This window comes from Bombina bombina, chromosome 9 (genome assembly GCF_027579735.1).
Source record: "Bombina bombina isolate aBomBom1 chromosome 9, aBomBom1.pri, whole genome shotgun sequence".
In the NCBI taxonomy this organism is placed as follows: Eukaryota; Metazoa; Chordata; class Amphibia; order Anura; family Bombinatoridae; genus Bombina; species Bombina bombina.
Window position 1 is genome coordinate 15,488,825 of NC_069507.1, and position 20,325 is coordinate 15,509,149.

A 20,325-nucleotide genomic window follows, 5' to 3' on the forward strand; every position below is an offset into this window, starting at 1 on the left:
GAGCACAAAAGAGAGAGGGGGAGAGAGAGGGTGGAGAGAGAGCAGAAACGAGAGAGGGGGGAGAGAGAGCACAAAAGAGAGAGGAGGAGAGAGAGAACAAAAGAGAGAGGGGGAGAGAGAGCACAAAAGAGAGGGGGGAGAGAGAGCACACAAGAGAGAGGGGAGGGAGAGCACACAAGAGAGGGGGAGGGAGAGCACACAATAGAGGAGGGGAGAGAGAGAAGGAAAGAGAGAGCACAAATGAGAGAGGGGGGAGAGAGAGCACAAAAGAGAGAGGGGGGAGCGAGGGGGGAGAGAGAGCACAAAAGAGAGAGGGGGTAAAGAGAGCACAAAAGAGAGAGGGGGAGATAGAGCACAAAAGAGAGAGGAGAGAGAGAGCACAAAAGAGAGAGGAGAGAGAGAGCACAAAAGATAGAGGGGGGAGAGAGAGCACAAAAGAGAGAGGGGAGAGAGAGCACAAAAGAGAGAGGGGGAGAGAGAGCACAAAAGAGAGAGGGGGAGAGAGAGCACAAAAGATAGAGGGGGGAGAGAGAGCACAAAAGAGAGAGGGGTGGAGAGAGAGCACAAAAGAGAGAGGGGTGGAGAGAGAGCACAAAAGAGAGAGGGGTGGAGAGAGAGCACAAAGAGAGAGGGGTGGAGAGAGAGCACAAAAGAGAGAGGGGTGGAGAGAGAGCACAAAAGAGAGAGGGGGAGAGAGAGCACAAAAGAGAGAGGGGGGAGAGAGAGCACAAAAGAGAGAGGGGGAGAGAGAGCACAAAAGAGAGAGGGGGGAGAGAGCGCACAAAAGAGAGAGGGGGGAGAGAGAACACAAAAGAGAGAGGGGGGAGAGAGAGCACAAAAGAGAGAGGGGGGAGAGAGAGCACAAAAGAGAGAGGGGGGAGAGAGAGCACAAAAGAGAGAGGGGGGGAGAGAGAGCACAAAAGAGAGAGGGGGAGAGAGAGCACAAAAGAGAGAGCGGGAGAGAGAGCACAAAAGAGAGAGGGGAGAGAGAGCACAAAAGAGAGAGGGGGAGAGAGAGCACAAAAGAGAGAGGGGGAGAGAGAGCACAAAAGAGAGAGGGGGAGAGAGAGCATAAAAGAGAGAGGGGGGAGAGAGCACAAAAGAGAGAGGGGGGAGAGAGAGCACAATAGAGTGAGGGGGGAGAGAGCACAAAAGAGTGGGGAGAGAGAGCACAAAAGAGAGAGGGGGAGAGAGAGCACAATAGAGTGAGGGGGGAGAGAGCACAAAAGAGGGGGGAGAGAGAGCACAAAAGAGAGAGGGGGGAGTGAGGGGGGAGAGAGAGCACAAAAGAGAGAGGGGGAGAGAGAGCACAAAAGAGAGAGGGAGGGAGGGAGAGAGAGCACAAAAGAGAGAGGGGGAGAGAGAGCACAAAAGAGAGAGGGGGAGCGAGGGGGGAGAGAGAGCACAAAAGAGAGAGGGGGAGAGAGAGCACAAAAGAGAGAGGGGGGAGATAGAGCACAAAAGAGAGAGGGGGAGAGAGAGCATAAAAGAGAGAGGGGGAGAGAGAGCACAAAAGAGAGAGGGGGGAGAAAGAGAGCACACAAGAGGGGGAAGAGAGAGCACAAAAGACGGGGAGAGAGAGCACAAAAGAGAGTGGGGAGGAAGAGCACACAAGAGAGGGGGAGGGAGAGCACAAAAGAGAGGGGGACAGAGAGAGAGAACACAAAAGAGAGGGGGACAGAGAGAGAGAGCACAAAAGAGAGGGGGACAGAGGGAGAGAGCACAAAAGAGAGGGGGACAGAGAGAAAGAGCAAGGGGTGGGACCGCTGTACTGCAAAAAATGGACCATGTACACAGGCTTTAGGACTAGTCACTTACAATGAAACATCACTGTGACGAACCAAGGTTATCCAACCCTGCTCCAGTCACTTATTTGGCACAGAAAGGGTTATCAGCCCCCTTTTACTGTCACCAATAGGTCACAATCTAGTCACACCATGCAAGCTTGTGATTCAGTTTAGTGGGTGCAAGGGTTAACCACACTCCCTAGTCTGTACTAGACGTAAGAGAAATGCCCAAAACTCCCTTTTAATGCCAACCACACTAAACCAACAATCCTATAGCTCCAATACTGCTACCACTTAAAATGTATTAAAGGGAAAATCCTAAGAAAAAACCCAGACTTTACACATTAACTCTCTAACTACAATTTAGCAGAAAATAACCTAAATTATACAGTTCTAATATTCCAGTCTCTTTCAGTAACGTGGTTCAATTATTAGACAAAGGCCAAACTTAATAAAGGAATTATTTATTATGCCAAAAATATTATGCACAATGCATTATTAATAAAAAGTTGCTACAAATAAAATTACACACGCAAACAGTTTTTTTTAAATAAAAAGGAGACAAAACAGAATTGAATACTTTCCTAGTTTCAAGATCTGTGCCAGGGGCTGGCATGAAAATGATGGCTCTTTACTTCTGTAGAACAGCTCCCCTTGTAAGAATGACCCTCTTATTGTTAAGACATAAGATTCTTATACCTATTTCCCATAGATCAGGTTGCCTGACCACGCCCTCCTGGGTGGGCTAAGAAACCCCCCTGTCTTTATGACCTTCAATAGACTAATTTCTTGCCTGAAATTATACAATCCATTATAATTTCTGCTAGGTAACTCCACTTCCATATATACCTATCAGGAATCTCCTAGTTTCATTGGGAGAATCAATTTGATACCAGATATGACAGATTTCCCTTCATTTAATGTCATAACAGTTTTAAACACATATATACATAATATACCTTTTAGTGACCTGGTCAGTTTTTGTGATTGAGGCTCTTTTCTCTTGTAAGATGTATCGAGTCCACGGATTCATCCTTACTTGTGGGATATTCTCCTTCCCTACAGGAAGTGGCAGAGAGAGCACCCACAGCAGAGCTGTCTATATAGCTCCCCCCTTAGCTCCACCCCCAGTCATTCTCTCTGCCTGCTTAACTGCTAGGAAGGGCAAAGAGCTATGTGGTGACTAAGATGTTAGATTTTTACTTCTCAAGCAAAAGTTTATTATTTTAAATGCTATCGGTGTGTACTATTTACTCTCTGGCAGAAAAGGGATGAAGATTTCTGCAAGGAGGATGATGATCTTAGCACTTTATAACTAAGATCCACTGCTGTTCTCACAAGGCCTGAAGAGTATTGGAAAACTTCAGTTGGGAGAACAGTTTGCAGGCTAAACTGCATATGAGGTATGTTCAGTCTATTTTTATCTAGACAGACTGTGTTAATTCTAGAAAAGGCTGGCAATATCCCCATGAGGGAAGGGTAAGCTGTATTCAGTTACTTTAATAGGAATTTCAGCTTGCTTGAAGGGCTCATTAGTTACTGGTGACACTGTTAGAAAAAAAAGTTTTGTTTTCTGATGCATTTGTAAAGTTTTCTGAAGGGACTAAAGGGGTTATTGTGGCTTGGTTTTGAGTTTTGTAACTCACATGGTTAATTTAGAGGCACTCTGGTGTTTCTCTGATAGACCTCAAAACATTGAGTGGGAGGGGCCTATTTTCGCACCTCAGTTGCGTAGTTTCCTTTCCTCTGAGACATATCACTGCTTCTCCTGTCGTTTCTGCTGTGTTTGAGGGTTGTTAAAGAAGTTTAACATGTCTGACACCAAGGAAAATCCTTGTTTAATATGTTTGGAAGCCATTGTGGAACCCCCTCTTAGAATGTGTCCAATTGTACTGATATGTCTATAAACTATAAACAACATATATTAGCACTTAAAAATAGAGCAATAGATTCTCAGTCAGAAGTAAATGATGGCTCTCCCCAAGTGTCACAACCAGTAACGCCCGCACAAGTGACGCCAAGTACCTCTAGTGCGTCAAATTCTTTTACTTTACAAGACATGGCCACAGTTATGAATACAACCCTCACAGAGGTTTTATCTAAACTGCCTGGTTTACTGATATGCCCTCACAATGCTCTGAAGTAGGGGTGAGGGATTTGTTATCTGAGGGAAGACGCTTCCTCAGACAAGATTCTGATATGACGGCCTTTAAATTTAAGCTTGAACACCTCCGCTTATTGCTCAGGGAGGTATTAGCGACTCTAGATGATTGTGACCCTATAGTGGTTCCAGAGAAATTGTGTAAAATGGATAAATACTTAGAGGTTCCTGTTTACACTGATGTTTTTCCAGTTCCTAAGAGGATTGTGAATATTATTACTTAGGAGTGGGATAGACCAGGTATTCCGTTCTCTCCTCCTCCTGTTTTTAAGAAAATGTTTCCCATATCTGACACCATGCGGGACTTGTGGCAGACAGTCCCTAAGGTGGAGGGAGCTATTTCTACTCTGTCTAAGCATACAACTATACCTATCAAAGACAGTTGTGCTTTCAAAGATCCTATGGATAAAAAATTAGAGGGTCTCCTGAAGAAATTTTTTGTTCATCAGGGTTTTTCTCTTCAACCTATTGCGTGCATTGTTCCTATAACTACTGCAGCTGCTTTCTGGTTTGAGGCTCTAGAAGAGGCTCTTCAGATGGAGACTCCATTAGAGGAGATTATGGACAGAATCAAGGCCCTTAAGTTGGCTAATTCTTTTATTACAGATGCCGCTTTTCAACTGGCTAACTTAGCGGCAAAGAATTCAGGTTTTGCCATTTTAGCACGCAGGGCGTTATGGCTTAAGTCCTGGTCTGCTGATGTGTCATCAAAATCTAAACTTTTGAACATCCCTTTCAATGGAAAGACCCTATTTGGGCCTGAACTGAAAGAGATTATTTCAGATATCACTGGAAGGAAAGGTCATGCCCTTCCTCAGGATAGATCAAATAAGATGAAGATCAAACAAAATAATTTTCGTTCCTTTCAGAACTTCAAGAGTGGTTCCGTTTCGGCTTCCTCTGCTGCAAAGCAAGAGGGGAATTTTGCCCAATCCAAGTCAGTCTGGAGACCTAACCAGGCTTGGAACAAGGGTAAACAGGCCAAGAAGCCTGCAGCTGCTTCTAAGACAGCATGAAGGGGTAGCCCCCGTTCCGGGACCAGTTCTAGTAGGGGGCAGATGTTCACGATCCCTGGGCTTTAGAAATTGTGTCCCAGGGATATCTTCTGGAATTCAAAGACTCCCTTCCAAGGGGGAGATTTCATATTTCTCGATTGTCTGTAAACCAGACAAAGAGAGAGGCGTTCTTACGCTGTGTAGAAGATCTGCTTACCATGGGGGTGATCCGCCCAGTCCCAAAAGAGGAACAGGGACTAGGGTTCTACTCAAACCTGTTTGTGGTTCCCAAAAAAGAGGGAACTTTCAGACCAATCTTGGATCTCAAAATTCTAAACAAGTTCCTCAGGTTTCCATCATTCAAGATGGAGACCATTCGGACTATTCTGCCTCTGATCCAGGAAGGTCAATATATGAATACCGTGGATTTAAAGGATGCGTATCTACACATCCCTATTCACAGAAATCATCATCAATTTCTCAGATTTGCCTTTCTAAACAGGCATTACCAGTTTGTGTCTCTCCCCTTCGGGTTAGCCACGGCTCCAAGAATTTTCACAAAGGTGCTAGGGTCCCTTCTGGCGGTTCTACGACCTCGGGGCATAGCAGTGGCGCCTTATCTATATGACATCTTAATTCAGGCATCGACTTTTCAGCTAGCCAAGTCTCACACAGACATTGTGTTGGCTTTTCTGAGATCTCACGAGTGGAAGGTGAACATAAAAAAGAGTTCTCTCTTCCCTCTCACAAGAGTTTCCTTTCTGGGGACTCTGATAGATTCAGTAGAAATGAAAATATTTCTGACGGAAGTCAGAAAATCAAAACTCTTAACCACTTACCGAACTCTTCATTCCATTCCTTGGCCATCTGTGGCTCAGTGTATGGAGGTAATCGGACTCATGGTAGCGGCAATGGACATAGTTCCTTTTTTCCCGCCTACATCTCAGACCACTGCAACTATGCATGCTCAAACAGTGGAATGGGGATTATGCAGATTTATCTTCTCAACTGCATCTGGACCAGGAGACCAGAGATTCTCTTCTCTGGTGGTTGTCTCAGGACCACCTGTCTCAGGGAATGTACTTACACAGGCCAGAGTGGCTCATTGTAATGACAGATGCCAGCCTGCTAGGCTGGGGTGCAGTCTGGAACTCCCTGAAAGCACAGGGCTTATAGTCTCGGGAGGAATCTCTTCAGATAAACATCCTAGAACTGAGAGCGTTATTCAAGGAGCTTCAGGCGTGGCCTCAGCTTGCTGCAGCCAAATTCATCAGGTTTCAGTCGGACAACATCACAACGGTAGCTTATATCAATCATCAAGGAGGAACAATGAGTTCTCTAGCGATGATGGAGGTAACCAAAATAATCCGATGGGCAGAGGATCACTCTTGCCATCTCTCAGCAATCCACATTCCAGGAGTAGAGAACTGGGAGGCGGATTTTCTAAGTCGTCAGACTTTTCATCCGGGGGAGTGGGAACTCCATCCGGAGGTATTTGCTCAGCTGATTCAGCTATGGGGCACACCAGAATTGGATCTGATGGCGTCGCGTCAGAATGCCAAACTTCCTTGTTACAGGTCCAGTTCCCGGGATCCTAAGGCGGTACTGATAGATGCTCTAGCAGTACCTTGGTCCTTCAATCTGGCCTACGTATTTCCACCGCTTCCTCTCCTTCCACGTCTGGTTGCCAGAATCAAGCAGGAGAGAGCTTCAGTGATTCTGATAGCACCTGCGTGGCCATGCAGGACTTGGTATGCAGACCTAGTGGGCATGTCCTCGGTTCCACCGTGGACCCTGCCAATGAGGCGGGACCTTCTAATCCAAGGTCCGTTCTCACATCCAAATCTAGTTTCTCTGCGTCTGACTGCTTGGAGATTGAACGCCTAGTTCTATCAAAGCATGGGTTCTCTGAGTCGGTCATTGATACCCTGATTCAGGCTAGAAAGCCTGTCACCAGGAAGATCTATCATAAGATTTGGCGCAAATATCTTTTTTGCTGTGAATCCAAAGGTTACTCGTGGAGTAAGATTAGGATTCCTAGAATATTGTGTTTTCTCCAAGAGGGTTTGGAGAAGGGATTATAAGCTAGTTCTCTAAAAGGACAAATATCTGCTTTGTCTATTCTACTACACAACCGTCTGGCAGATGTCCCAGATGTTCAAACTTTTAGTCAGGCTTTGGTCAGAATTAAGCCTGTATTTAAGCCTGCTGCTCCGCCTTGGAGTCTAAACTTAGTCCTTAGAGTTCTTCAAGGGGTTCCGTTTGAACCTATGCATTCCATAGATATTAAATTTCTATCTTGGAAAGTTTTGTTCTTAGTTGCTATCTCTTCGGCTCGAAGAGTTTCTGAGCTATCTGCTTTACAGTGTTATTCCCCATATCTTACTTTCCATTCAGATAAGGTGGTTTTGCGTGCTAAACCTGGTTTTCTTCCTAAGGTTGTTTCTAATAAGAATATCAATCAAAAGATTGTTGTTCCTTCTCTGTGTCCTAATCCTTCATCAAAGAAGGAACGTCTGTTGCACAATCTTGATGTGGTTCGTGCTTTAAAGTTCTACTTACAAGCAAGTAAAGATTTCCGTCAAACATCTTCATTGTTTGTTGTTTATTCTGGTAAACGGAGAGGTCAAAGGGCTACGGCTACCTCTCTTTCCTTTTGGCTGAAAAGCATCATCCGTTTGGCCTATGAGACTGCTGGCCACCAGCCTCCTGAAAGAATTACTGCTCATTCTACTAGAGCTGTGGCTTCCACATGGGCTTTTAAAAATGAGGCTTCTGTTGAACAGATTTGTAAGGCGGCGACTTGGTCTTCGCTTCATACCTTTTCCAAATTTTACAAATTTGATACTTTTGCTTCTTCGGAGGCTATTTTTGGGAGAAAGGTTCTACAAGCAGTGGTGCCTTCTGTTTAAGGTCCCTGTCTTGTCCCTCCCTTCATCCGTGTCCTAAAGCTTTGGTATTGGTATCCCACAAGTAAGGATGAATCCGTGGACTCGATACATCTTACAAGAGAAAACATAATTTATGCTTACCTGATAAATTTATTTCTCTTGTGATGTATCGAGTCCACGGCCCGCCCTGTTTATTACGACAGGCATATATATTTTAATTTTTTAAACTTTCAGTCACCACTGCACCCTATGGTTTCTCTTTTTTCTTCCTAGCCTTTGGTCAAATAACTGGGGGGTGGAGCTAAGGGGGAGCTATATAGACAGCTCTGCTGTGGGTGCTCTCTTTGCCACTTCCTGTAGGGAAGGAGAATATCCCACAAGTAAGGATGAATCCGTGGACTCGATACATCACAAGAGAAATAAATTTATCAGGTAAGCATAAATTATGTTTTTGCATCATGCATTCTATTGACAGCCTAAGCCATAAACTCTATCCTGTGTATCTCTGGAACTAAGAGCTTGAGTGGCTTTATGACTCAATGCATACACAATAACATTTGGTGGAGCTATTTATGAGGCTCCTGGCACTTCAAAGAAAACACAAGTCACAATTCTTCTTGAAAAACAAATAACTGTTTTGAGTTCAAGCTACACAGAATTAACCCCTTCTTAGCTAAATCCTGAGGTTTTCGTGACAATCACATTCCTTAAACAGAATCAGACTTTCCATTGAAGTTTAAAAATAAATTTAAAACTATGTCTGCGCCCATATTTAATCTGATATTTAGTCTGTACCTGTTTAGTATTGTGCTTCATTTTAGAGATGAAATTGTCGCAAATACACTTTTTTATGTTTTGTGTTAATTGTCACAGGTGAATCAAATGTAATCACCACACCTTTTTTTGTTAAAAGCAACTTGTTTTTACTAAAGAGTGATCCTGCAAACGCCTCTTGTGCTGCCATATGATGAATATAAATCTTATTTTCTTCTTAATATGAGGAGAGTCCACGGCTTCATTCCTTACTGTTGGGAAATACTGAACCTGGCCACCAGGAGGAGGCAAAGACACCACAGCCAAAGGCTTAAATACCTCCTTCACTCCCCTCATCCCCCAGTCATTCTTTGCCTTTCGTCACAGGAGGTTGGCAGAGAAGTGTCAGAAGATTTGGAGTAGTTCCTTATGAAGGGTATCTACACTTCGAAATGGGACTGGAGTTTTAAGTAGTCTTGTCAGCCTTTGGCCGTAAGTCAGTAGGGGGCGGCGTTGCACCGTTGCAGCTGGTGCAATGTTAAATGCGGAGATCGTATTGCTCTCCGCATTCAGCGAGGTCTTGTGAGGCCTTGCGGACCTGATCCGCACTGTCAGATCAGGTCCGCAAGACCTTTGATAAATAGGCCCAAGGGTCACAGTGTATGGAATCAAGGGTTAATATCTCTGGAGGGGGATTATTGAACAGGGGGGATTCATCACATAAGTTTATTTGATTGTGCTGCAAAATGTGTGAGATGAGGCTCAGCAGATTTTGGAACGTAGAGTTTTTTTTTTTTACTTTAGATTTTGAAAGCTGCGCAGCCTGAAAGGCTTAGCGTGCTTTTTTACTATTATAGCAGGGGCGGTCCTGCATTGCGCACCATGTGACTGGGTGTGGTCACACTTATTTCCTCTTTCCTGACCATGGCGGCTTACCGGAGAAGAAGCGGTTTCTCTGTTTGGCCTGGGTCATAGGAGGTGGTGAGTGCCCCAGCCATTGGGGTTATAAAGGTGCCGTTTCTTATTAATCAATAGTCTGCTTTATAAGCACAAGCTATGGAGGATTCTGATGCGTTAGAGGGTACTCCTTCTTTACCTAAGTCTAATACCTGTCTATATTGTGAGGAGGCCGCGGTATACCCGTCTGCTAAATTATGTTCCACATGCCTTGATAAAGTAATTATGTCAAAGAAGGTTAATATGTTTAGTACCACTGAGCTGTTTACCTCTGAGGAGCCAACGTCCCGTGAGGTGCGCACCCTACAGTCATCTCCTAATACACATGAAGCTTTCCATAGCACTCCTAATCCTCCATCTGGAGGGGCCCTTTAACCGCCAGACTTTACTGAGCAGTTACAAACGGCAGTGTCTGCGGCCTTTAGTGCTTTACCTCGCCCTGCTAAGCGCAAGTGAAAGCTTAAATAATGCTATCCTTCCCAGGGGTCATCTACTAGCTTATTGGATTTATCTGATACAAGATTATCTGATGATGAAGGAGCCTCTGATACTTCAGAGGGTGCTCTTTCAGGGTCGGAATCTGCTGCCTCCAGCTGCGGAGGAACCAGACTTTAGATTTAGGATTAAGCATTTATGCTTTCTGCTGAAGGAAGTTTTGGCTTCGTCAGAGGGTCCAGAGCCCAAATTGCCTGAGAAATCTTTGATTCCTATATTAGATAAGGTCTACGAGGACAGGGTTGTACCACAAACTTTCCCGGTTCCCGTAAAGATGGCGAACATTATTAAGAATAAATGGGAAATAATTGGTTTTTCATTTTCCCCTTCTTCTTACTTTAAAAAATTGTTCCCAGTCCCAGACTCACAATTGGGGTTGTGAAATTCCATCTCCAAGGTGGATGGCGCTATCTCCACACTTGCTAAATGCACTACTATCCCGCTTGTGGATAGTTCGTTGTTTAAAGAGCCCATGGATAAGAAGATAGAAAGATGTTTCAACATACGGATATTTGTTTCAACCGGCAGCGGCTGTTGCTGGAGCGGCTACTTACTGGTGCGACTCCTTATCTGACTTGATCAAGGTGGAGGGTCCCCTCAACGTGATCCAGGAAAAAATTAAGGCCTAAGGGTGGTTAATTCTTTTATTTGTGATGCAAATATGCAAATTATTTTCCTGAATGCCAAGGCTTCAGGTTTTTCTGTTCAAGCCTGTAGGGCACTCTTGCTGAAGTCCTGGTCTCCAGACATGACTTCTAAGTCAAGACTTCTTTCCCTCCCATTTAAGGGAAAGATTCTATTTGGTCCAGGCCTGGACTTAATTATCTCAACTGTTACTGGAGGCAAAGGTGCCTTTTTACTGCAGGATAAGAAGAACAAACAAGGTCCTAATTTTCGTTCCTTTCATTAGGATAAATCCCAACGTCAGCAGCCCTCCGCAAAGCCTGAGCAATCCAGGGGGACTTTGAAGCCGACTCAGTCCTGCAATAAATCCAAGCAGAGAAAGAAGCCTGCTGAGATAAAGTCGGCATGAAGGGGCGGCCCCCGATCCGGCTCTGGATCTTGTAGGGGGCAGAATGTCGCTCTTTTCAGACGCTTGGTTTGGGGATGTTCAAGACCCGTGGGTCCTGAAGGTCATCGCTCAGGGATACAGGGTAGGTTTCAAGTCTCATCCACCTAGGGGCAGATTCCTCCTATCAAACTGGTCTTTAAGGCCAGAAAAGAGAGAAGCCTTTCTGTGGTGTGTGAGGGATCGCTCCTCCCTGGGAGTCATTGTCCCGGTGCCTCTTGCAGAAAGAGGTCCGGGGTACTATTCAAACCTCTTTGTGGTCTTACAAAAGGAGGGAACTTTCTGCCCGATTCTGGACCTAAAGTGCTTAAACAAATTTCTATTTGTCTCCTCGTTCAAGATGGAGACAACAAGGTCCATCTTTCCCTTAGTCCAGGAAGGACAGTTCATGACCACTATAGATCTGAAGGATGCTTACCTTCACGTTCCAATATACAAGGAACACTTCAAGTTCCTAAGGTTTGCATTCCTGGACCAGCACTTCCAGTTTATTGCACTTCCGTTTAGTCTAGCTACTGCTCTAAGAGTTTTTACAAAGGTTCTAGGGGCTCTGCTTGCAGTGGCAAGAACCAGAGTTATAGCAGTAGCACGATACTTGGACGATATTCTGGTTCAAGCACCATCTTGTCTGGCAGAAGACCATTCAATATCTCTTGTGTTTCTTCTTCAATCTCATGGGTGGAAGATAAACTTAGAAAAGAGTTCTCTTATTCCCAGTACCAGGGTGGAATTCCTGGGTACTATAATAGACTCCATATCCATGAAGATATTCCTTACAGACCAGACACATTACAAGCTAACTTCCGCTTGTCTTGCCCTCCAGACCTCCTTAAGGCCATCTGTGGCTCGGTGTATGGAGGTGATTTATCTCATGGTGTCCAGCATAAACATCATTCCTTTTGCCAGATTCCATCTCTGACCACTTCAGCTCTGCATGCTGAGACAGTGTAATGGCGATCATTCAGATCTTTCTCAACTGATTTCTATGGAGAACCGGTCAAGAGAATCGCTCTCCTGGTGGCTCTGTCCAAATCACCTGTCCCAAGGGACATCCTTCTTGAGATCATCCTGGGAGATTGTGACTACGGACGCAAGTCTCTCAGGATGGGGAGCTGTTTGGGGTGCCAGGATGGCACAGGGCCTGTGGACTCGAGAGGAATCCCTCCTCCTAAGCAACATTTTAGAACTTTGAGTGATCTTCAATGCTCTGAAGGCTTGGCCTCTTCTGGGTTCGTCCCAGTTTATCAGATTCCAATCAGACAACATAACCTCGGTGACTTACATAAACCATCAGGGGGGGACGAGGAGCTCCCTAGTAATGAGGGAAGTATCTCAGATTCTGGAGTGGGCAGAGGCCCACAACTGCTCGCTGTCAGCGATCCACATTCCGGGTATGGACAACTGGGAAGTGGATTTCCTCAGCAGACAATCCTTTCATCAGGGGGAATGGTCTCTTCACCTCAAGGTGTTTGCAGAGATTTTCAACAGATGGGGAACACCGGAGATAGATCTCATGGCGTCCTGACTCAATTCCAAGCTACCCAGATATGGGTCGCAGTCTAGGGATCCTCAGACGGAGCTAATAGATGTATTAGCAGTGCCTTGGAGGTTCAGTCTAATTTACATTTTTCCGCCGTTACCTCTTCTCCCTCGTGTAGTGGCCCGCATCAAGCAGGAGCAGGCATCAGTGATACTAATTTCTCCATCGTGGCCACGAAGGATGTGGTTCGCGGACCTGGTGGGGATGTCCTCATCTCCTATATGGAATTACCTTGTCGCAGGGATCTGCTGCTGTCCTTTTGTTTATCAAAATCTAGATTCCCTGAGGCTGACTGCGTGGAGATTGAATGCTTAGTCTTAGCCAAGAGAGATTTCTCTGAGAGGGTTATTGACACTCTCATTCAGGCTTGTAAGCCTGTTACTCGTCGCATCTTTCATAAGGTGTGGAGAGCTTACTTATTCTGGTGTGAAGAGCGTAGTTTCGCCTGGCATAAGGTCAAAGCTAAAAAAGGGTATTCCAGCCTCCAAAATTAAAAAAGACCTTTATTGTTTCACATAGGGTCCAGAGAGCAAAACATACGTTTTTAAGTCTGCTATAGGCCCTTAGTCATGTATACTTGATTATACTCAGGTTTGTTACTTTTGTACCTTCACTTATTACCTGTTCTCATGTGAGCAGCTTATTACACAATAGTGACATCTTGTGAATGTAAATCATACTGCATCCATTTTTTCTCTATTGTTTTTAGATGGTCTCATGAGAATAATCTAATTGTTGCATTTACATTAAAAACACATAAAACTCACATATACAATTAAAAGAGTATTGCACATATCAAAAAATTATCTAAAGTAAAGAGAAAAAAGAGAAACAAGAATAGATCCAGTTGTAACCACTAATATAGGGGAAATGATTCTAGTTTAATAGTTAGATTCAATTTAAAGAAACAGGCTCCAATCATAGTCTTTATTCATACCTTTGGGGGACAAGGGCCTCTAATTTGAAAATCCAGAACATCTCTCTAATTTTTAGAAGATGCTCTCTATCCCCACCCCTTCTTGGTCTGTCCACTTGTTCTATGATTTGGAACCTTAATTGGCTTATATTATGACCCATAGAGAGGAAGTGAGAGGACACTGGAGCATCTTTATTGTTGCATCTAATATTGGATTTATGCTCCATTATCCTCTCCCATACCTTCCTACAGGTCTCGCCTATATAAGTAAGGCGACAGGGACACAATTAAATACATAGAATAAGTAGCTCTACAAGTTAGATATTTGTTTATTCTAAACTTTTTTCCATTTATTGGATGATGAAAATATTAACCTTTTATCATTGAACTGCAATTACTGCAGTTAAGACATGGATAACTTCTCTTTGGGCCTATTGTTCTCTGTATACTCTGCTTGCTACTACCTATATCAGTATGTACTAGCAAATCTCTAATGCTTTTGTTCCTTCTATATGCTACCATTGGGCCCTATTTAAATTCATTAACTTGTGTGTTGCATTCCTTCAGAATGTGCCAGTCTATTAAACTCAGTCACAAATATCATTATTTTCTTCCTGATATTTACCTTTCTTACTTTGTGCCATTGGTCACTATATTAAGCTGTTCTGCAATCAACGTTGGGGGATCATTTCTGTTGATAAATTTATTAGCCATTTCTTCCAATCTATATTTACATTTACTGTTGTCTGAGACTATATGTTTCACCCTAGCGAATTGGCTTTTTGAAAAATAGCCTTAAATACATTGTCTGGATGACAACTACCATATTTAAGTAAATTATTCCTATTAGTACTTTTTATATGAAGATCTGTTTTTAAAAAAACATCCTCAATGTATACATATGTATCCAAATACTCAATACCAATTTCACTCATATTTAAGGTAAATTTTAATCCTCTGAATCATTGAGATCCTGATCAAATGATAATAGGCTTCCAACGTCACCCCCCCCACACGCAAAACACATCGTCTATGTACCACCACCAGGTAAGGTCAAGGCTGCCAGGATTCTTTCCTTTCTACAGGAGGGTCTGGAGAAGGGCCTTTCTGCCAGTTCCCTGAGGGGACAGATTTCGGCCCTTTCTGTTTTGCTGCACAGGAGGCTCGCAGAGCTCCCTGATGTGCAATCTTTCGTTAAGGCTCTGATCAGGATCAGACCTGTGTTTAGATCTAATGCTCCACCTTGGAGTTTAAATCTTGTTCTTAAGTTTTTGCAACGGGCTCCGTGTGAGCCTATGCATTTGGTTGACATTAAATTGTTGTCCTGGAAGGTTCTTTTTCTATTGGCTATTGCGTCAGCACACAGAGTTTCTGAAATAGCTGCCTTGCAATGTGAGCCTCCTTATCTGGTGTTCCACAGTGATAAGGCTGTCCTACGTACCAGCTTGGGTTTTCTACCTAAGGTGGTGTCTGATCGTAACATCAATCAGGAGATTGTGGTTCCTTCCTTATGTCCTAATCATTCTTCTTCGAAGGAACGTTTACTTCATAATCTGGATGTGGTTCAAGCTTTGAAGTTTTATCTTCAAGCTACTAAGGATTTTAGATAAACTTCTTCCTTGTTTGTTATTTACTCTGGGAAGCATAAGGGTCTTAAGGCCTCTTAGACTTCCTTATCTTTTTAGTTGAGGAGTGTTATACGCTTAGCTTACGAGTGGTGGCTTCCTCTTGGGCCTTTAAGAACAAGGCCTCTATGGAGCAGATTTGTAAGGCGACTACCTGGTCCTCCTTACATACTTTTTCAAAATTCTACTAATTTGACGTTTTTGCTTCGGCTAAAGCAGCTTTTGGGAAAAAGGTTTTACAGACTGTGGTGCCCTCAGATTAGGGTCCGCCTTTCCTTTAACCCTCCCGTTATCATTCAGTGTCCTCTAGAGCTTGGGTATAGTTTTCCCAACAGTAAGGAATGATGCCGTGGACTCTCCTCATATTAAGAAGGAAAACATAAATTATGCTTACCTGATAATTTAATTTCCTTCTGTATGAGGAGAGTCCACGCCCCGCGCCCGTATACTCCGATGGGCGGATCAAAATTTGTTTTTCTCTTCAGGCACCATTTATACCCTGATATTTCTCCTACTGTTCCTTGTTTTCTTGGCAGAATGACTGGGGGATGAGGGAAGTGGGGGGAGTATTTAAGCCTTTGGCTGGAGGTGTCTTTGCCTTCTCCTGGTGGCCAGGTTCAGTATTTCCTAACAGTAAGGAATGATGCCATGGACTCTCCTCATACAGAAGGAAATTAAATGATCAGGTAAGCATAATTTATGTTTCTCAATATCAGACACCAGACAATATCAGATGTGCACTGACCATGATTGTGCATCACACAGACTGTAAGTGGCAGTGTCATTGTCAGGATTATTGGTAAAATATTTTAACACATTCTTTCCTTTTAATACAGGTTTTGCAGATGCCCTTATTATGAGCATAATGCGGTAGGTCATGTGTACATGCATTCTGATTTTGTGCACACTCCAAGCAACAGGGACATCACATATAACTGACGGCACTTGGAGCGTGCATGAGTTGTGGTGCATGTGACCTACCTCTGTAGGCTCAGCAGGCTGCATGCACTATCACACTTGTGTACACTGTATTGCAGTCAGACAAGTCAGGGTAAATCTGACTTGTTGTCCTGTTAAATTCACAGCTATAAAATGGTCAGAATAACTTAAGGAATCTCTTTATCATTTAGGTAAAGCCCCCCTGCCAAGGCCAGACTTCAAACCACCGGAGCCCAACGGCTGCAGCTCCTACTTCCTGGGTCTCAAGGTACCTGAGAGCGTACGTACAACAAACATTTATATGAGAAATACAGAGAGGGGTCTAACAGCTTGTGTGTATCTACTGTAACCACTGTCATAGGCATAACACAGTAACACAGCAAGATAGTAACATAGCAACACAGTAACATAGTAGCACAGCAACATAGTAATACAGTAACATAGTAACACAGCAAAATAGTAACACAGCGACACAGTAACATAGTAACACAGCAACACAGCAACATAGTAACATAGCAACACAGTAACATAGTAACACAGCAAAATAGTAACACAGCAATATAGTAACACAGCAAAACAGGAACATAGTAACACAGCAACACAGCAACATAGTAACATAGTAACACAGCAACATAGCAACACAGCAACACTAACATAGCAACACAGTAACATAGTAGCACGGCAACATAGTAATACAGTAACACAGTAACATAGCAACACAGCAACACAGTAACATAGCAACACAGTATCACAGTAACATAGCGACACAGTAACATAGCAACACAGCAACATAGTAACATAGCAACATAATAACACAGCAACACTGTATTATAGTAACACAGCAATACCATAACATAGCAACATAGTAACACAGCAAAACAGTAACATAGCAACATAGTAACACAGCAAAACAGTAACATAGTAATACAGTAACATAGTGACACAGTAACATAGCAAAACAGTAACATAGCAAAACAGTAATGTAGCACAAAAATTGGAGCAGCACCACTTCTCCTCTTCAAAATAATCTCTTTATTTCCACATAGTGGGAGCAGGTTTGACAAGAACAACGTTTCGGGTTATACACCCTTAGTCATGTTCATATGATATGAACATGACTAAGGGTATATAACCCGAAAAAGTTACTATTTTTATATTATATATTGTATACTTTTATATCTTTTTAAACATAGAACTACAATTTTTATCATCACGCACTTTTTATGATTTTTTTTGCTTTACCTACCACCTATGATCACCGGAGGCGCTTTGGCATCATACATTGAGGATATTGCTGCTAATGTGCACTGGGCCACTATAATAGTCCAGTAGGCGTCTTATGCACCATTGGGTGCTTTGATAAATGTGAGTACCCTGTGACACTTGGTTTAATACCGGGATCTTGAAAGCACCATTGATCTGCACTAGGAGTCGCCCTTTTTATTTCCTATCAACACAGTAACACAGTAACATAGTAACACAGCAGCACAGTAACATAGTAACACAGCAGCACAGTAACATAGTAACACAGCAGCACAGTAATATAGTAACACAGCAGCACAGTAACATAGTAACACAGCAGCACAGTAACATAGTAACACAGCAGCACAGTAATATAGTAACACAGCAGCACAGTAATATAGTAACACAGCAGCACAGTAACATAGTAACACAGCAGCACAGTAATATAGTAACAGCAGCACAGTAACATAGTAACACAGCAGCACAGTAATATAGTAACACAGCAGCATAGTAACACAGCAGCACAGTAACATAGTAACACAGCAGCACAGTAACATAGTAACACAGCAGCACAGTAACATAGTAACACAGCAGCACAGTAACATAGTAACACAGCAGCACAGTAACATAGTAACACAGCAGCACAGTAACATAGTAACACAGCAGCACAGTAACATAGTAACACAGCAGCACAGTAATATAGTAACACAGCAGCACAGTAATATAGTAACACAGCAGCACAGTAACATAGTAACACAGCAGCACAGTAACATAGTAACACAGCAGCACAGTAATATAGTAACACAGCAGCACAGTAACATAGTAACACAGCAGCACAGTAATATAGTAACACAGCAGCACAGTAACATAGTAACACAGCAGCACAGTAACATAGTAACACAGCAGCACAGTAACATAGTAACACAGCAGCACAGTAACATAGTAACACAGCAGCACAGTAACATAGTAACACAGCAGCACAGTAATATAGTAACACAGCAGCACAGTAACATAGTAACACAGCAGCACAGTAACATAGTAACACAGCAGCACAGTAACATAGCAACATAGTAGCTTTGTCTCTCTTGTTCCTCTTTAATCTGCTTACCAGGGTTATGTAAAATCAGTTTCTGTTACCCATGCAACTATTGCCTCCTGGTTCAAGTGTTTTTAACTTAGCCTAAGCTTATGTATGAATGATTATTCCTAGTTATTTCAATAAAGATTAATAGTATGAATGGTATGGAATAATATCCTTTGTAACCTATATCAGTTTTGCAGAGTTTGAAAATAATTCTTTTTGCAGAGACCTACTCTTTTTACTAAGTTGTATACTTGTTTACAATTAGTTTTCTAGTTGTTATCTGTTCCCAGTTTGGGCATCTATGACAGGTTTAATTCTTATTACCACAAATACTGTGAGAATGTAATTTATACCCTATGATGGGGAAGTAATATAATGGAATTACCTGTTTAACATAACTCTGTTCCCCCTATTTTTTGTGTAACCTTAAATAGTAACACAGTAACACAGCAACATAATAATACAGTAACACAGCAACATAATAATACAGTAACACAGCAACACTGTAACATAGCAAGACAGTAACATAGTAGCACAGCAACATAGTAATACAGTAACATAGCAACATAGTAACATAGTAACACAGTAACATAGCAACATAGTAACACAGCAAAACAGTAACATAGTAACACAGCAACATAGCAACACAGTAACATAGCAAAACAGTAACATAGCAAAACAGTAACATAGCAACACAGTAACATAGCAACATGGTTATACATCAGCATAGTAACATAACAACACAGCAGCAAAGTAATACAGTAACACAGCAACACAGTAACATAGTAAAACACAGCAACAAAGTAATACAGTAACACAGTAACATAGCAACACAGTATCTCTGTAACATAGTAACACAGCAACATAGTAACACAGCAACACAGTAAAACAGCAACATAGTAATACAGTAACATAGCAACACAGTATCTCAGTAACATAGCGACACAGTAACACAGCATTATAATAACACAGCAACACAGTAATACAGTAACATAGTAACACAGCAACACAGTAACATAGCAACACAACAACACAGTAACACAACAACATAGTAACACAGTATCCCAGTAACATATCAACACAGTAACATAGCAACACAGTAACATAGCAACACAGTAACATAGTAACACAGTAACACAGTAAAATAGCAAAATAGTAACACAGCAACAAAGTAATACAGTAACACAGTAACATAGTAACACAGCAACACAGTAACATAGTAACATAGCAACACAGTATCACAGTAACATGGAGACACAGTAACATAGCAAAACAGTAACACATCAACATAGTAACACAGCAACATAGTAACATAGTAACACAGCAACATAGTAATACAGTAACACAGCAACATAATAACACAGCAACACAGTAATACAGTAACATAGCAAAACAGTAACATAGCTAAACAGTAACACATCAACATAATAATACAGTAATATAGTAACACAGCAACATAGTAACATAGTAACATAGTAATACAGTAACACAGCAACATAGTAACACAGCAACAAAGTAACAAAGTAACATAGTAACACATTAACGTAGTAGATGAAGTTGAAAAAAGACAGAAGTCCATCAAGTTCAACCTTTACAAATCTAATAAACTTACAAAAAAGCTCAATTGGAGCTTAAATTAATTCCATTAAAAAGACGACCCATTTAACACAAGCAATCATATCCCTGAATTCTGTTTCTAGACAGAAAATGTATCTAAACCATTTTTAAATGTATTTAAGGTATTGGCATTTACTAGCTCCTTAGGTAATGAGTGCCACAATTTTAAAGCAATAAAAGCTCTTATTGTAACATTTTGGGTAAAAGGAACTAACTATTAAAAAAGGGAAACAAATTTATATAGAAATTTCCAG

At 42.3% G+C, this 20,325-nt stretch overlaps 1 protein-coding gene across 3 annotated transcripts in view; it reads left to right on the forward strand.

The window, feature by feature from the left end:
• PLA2G12B (phospholipase A2 group XIIB) overlaps positions 1-20,325 on the forward strand; it is a 133,139-nt gene that overhangs the window by 96,424 nt on the left and 16,390 nt on the right. For 2 of the 3 annotated variants that reach the window (XM_053691910.1, XM_053691911.1), the window contains exon 3: positions 16,320-16,408. In XM_053691910.1, coding sequence (XP_053547885.1) covers positions 16,320-16,408 — 89 coding nt within the window. The remainder of the gene's footprint in view (positions 1-16,319; positions 16,409-20,325) is intronic. The other variant, XM_053691912.1, reaches the window with a different exon arrangement.